Here is a 2,763-nt window from a genome sequence, read left to right as displayed (position 1 = left end):
GTCCTTAATCACTTAAGTACCTTACTTTTCTTGTTGGAATATTGATAAATTGTGCAATATCTTTAATGCACTCTACTTTAATAGAAGGGAAATATTTCTTTTTGTCCTCTGCACTGATGAAAGAAGGGAGTATTGATTTTGTTCTGTCTCTATATTATATATCAATCTGCCTGTCTCTAACACCTCAGTTTCACATGATATTTCACCTCTCCTCTAAGTGTTTGGAGTGAAATAATGGATCTCTGGATTATCACAAATTTTTTGTGAGAGGGCATACATTCATTTAATTTACATATTAGCGCTTCAATTTCTTCTGCCAGTCTAGTGAAATATTGAAAATACTGTGTAGTTTTCCATTTCATTAATGTATCTTCAATTGATTAATAGCACAAGGTTTTGACACAATCTGAGCAAAATGGTATATATAATATAATAGTGAGTATACTATATATACCAGTTTGCTCAGATTGTGTCAAAACCCTGTGATTAAAAGCAAACATGTTAAAATCTTGAAACTATTCAAAAATTCTGTTATCATATTTATTCTTCTTTATTTAAATGATTGCAACATTAGTCTGCTATGCATTTTGAAATATCACAATGTATTTGTGATAAGAAAATATAAAGATATGAACAAAGAGGGATAACTCTAAATCTTATATCGACAGTTAGCAATGGCCAGTGACAAGTTGTCATCCATCCAGGAACCTTTGTTGAACCTTGACCTCGATGTTCAGACTGAGGCTTCCACGCAAACACACTCGCTCGAGATGACACGGGAGGACCTAAAAAACCTTATCACAAGTTTGGAAGGAGCGAATCGGGTATGTCTTTCTTGTGAAGATTAGGTGAAGTCAGTGGTAAGAAGTTGGAGGAAGTAAATTTTGTTTTAATTTATAACTCATTGAAAAAGAACATGCACACAACACACTAAGAGAGATTTCCTGAGCAAATTAATTAATTATGCTTTGAAAAAGTATTGACTTCATTATAATATTGCAAAATGTTAAAATCCTTTATATGTCTGAAGACTTCAAATGGAAAGCCCATTTGGCTGACTTAAAGGGACATGGACACAATTTGAGCTTAAAATGTTCAATTTTTATTTTTTCCATTTTAAATTTGATTTTTACAATGCTGAATACCAGTAGCCATTTAAAAACACATCTTAGTAAAATGTTACAAAATTGTATATTGATGATTAATGATTAGATATAGTAACTTTGTAAATGCATAATTTTCAGCATTCAGGACACTTTTTATGGAATTTGCATTCAAATCACCCAAACGTTCAGAGTATTTATCCCTTAATTGATCGTATTTCATACAAAATAAAAAGGATAAGCCTTTTGCTTGATTACATATTTCATGATGGTGATTTATATTGACTAAAGTTTTAACAGAGGTAAATTGACATGTATTTTTTTGCGAAGATACTTTTCAGAATGTATTCAAGTAATTGAAAGATCAATTTAGAGTAATCTTTTTCAATTTAAACCCCAAATGTTTGGACTCATGGACTCCTGGGCTGAGTTTTACTAAAGGTCATAAATTTTGTCACAGACATAAACATAGACTTTACGACTGATCTTAGGACCTTTAGTAAAATTCGCTCCTGTAGGTCATAGCTGAGTTGATATGGCTCCGCCCACCTTGTCACTTGGATTTTATAGTAACTGATGAATATCAGGGGGAACAGTACAAGATGTACTGGTGATTGATATTTATAGAATCACTCTTTCTTGAGTTCAGAATGTTAGCCATAATTTTGCAGGTTCTTCAGCAGTGGAAAACATGATAAACCTTATCACCCTACCAATGTCGCTGGATCTTCCATAGTCGCAGGAACCGGTCACAGGGAATGGACTTTATGATAACAGATTTTGACGGAAGTTGACTCGGAAACAATTTGTGTTTAACATTTCCTTATACTCAGTGCAATAAAGAAGTAAAAATGTATTATACATTTGTTTTATCTATATTTTATATTGAACAATTTTAGTTTAACAAGAACTTTATGATGGGTTCTCTTGTATTACAACACTGTTCAGACTTGGGGAAATAATAACATTGAAATAAATGTTGTTTAGGTGAATAATGTTGAATAAAAGTTGAGTTTTTAAAAATATCCAGCACTGCTTTCACAGTCAGTTGATCGAGGAATGTAGCAGGGGTCGTCACTATACTGCGTGACTGTCTAATCTGTATTGTGACTGATTATGGCAATATTTCTGTGAACTAACTAACCAATAGCGGATTTAGACGAGATGCAACCCACCCCCCACTGTTTTTGCACAAATGAACAAGGCATTACTGGCACCGCATTTATTCTTGGACTGGCTGGAGATGCTGCAACACTATGTGCCAATGGCCTTGAATTTGAAGCCATTACAATGGAGATTGTGTATTATAACTGTGTTGTTGGCCCTTATTGATAAGTAAATACATATCGTAGCTTTTTAGGCCTATCGCAATTGGTCTATCGTTGCCCGTCGTGTGTTAACAATTGAACATTTTAAACTTCTTTTTGATAACTACCATTCCAATTCTTTTCAAATTTGGTATGAAGCATCTTTTGGACAAGGATTAAATAAACTGTAAATTTCATAACTCCTACACCCCTGGGGCCTTAGGGGAGGGGCAAAAATTGACCAATTTTCAAAAATCTTCTCTAGAACCCTACATGAATAAGAAAAACTAATAGTGATGTAGAGCAGGAAGGCCTTTACCAAAAATGTAAATTTTATGATCCTTGGGGTAGAG

At 33.6% G+C, this 2,763-nt stretch overlaps 1 protein-coding gene across 2 annotated transcripts in view; it reads left to right on the top strand.

The window, feature by feature from the left end:
- The window catches only part of LOC125681502 (COMM domain-containing protein 8-like), a 9,167-nt gene extending 7,208 nt beyond the window's left edge, over positions 1-1,959 (top strand). Inside the window, exons 4-5 of one of the 2 annotated variants that reach the window (XM_048921643.1) lie at positions 669-824; positions 1,775-1,959. In XM_048921643.1, the coding sequence (XP_048777600.1) occupies positions 669-824; positions 1,775-1,798 (180 nt within the window). In that variant the 3' untranslated portion in view covers positions 1,799-1,959. Of the gene's footprint in view, positions 1-668; positions 861-1,774 lie in introns of both variants that reach the window. The other variant, XM_048921645.1, reaches the window with a different exon arrangement.
- Positions 1,960-2,763: the final 804 nt, after the last annotated feature.

Source organism: Ostrea edulis, chromosome 2 (assembly GCF_947568905.1).
Source record: "Ostrea edulis chromosome 2, xbOstEdul1.1, whole genome shotgun sequence".
NCBI lineage: Eukaryota > Metazoa > Mollusca > Bivalvia > Ostreida > Ostreidae > Ostrea > Ostrea edulis.
Note: the sequence above shows the minus strand (reverse complement) of the source record. Positions and strands in the feature narration are given on the sequence as shown.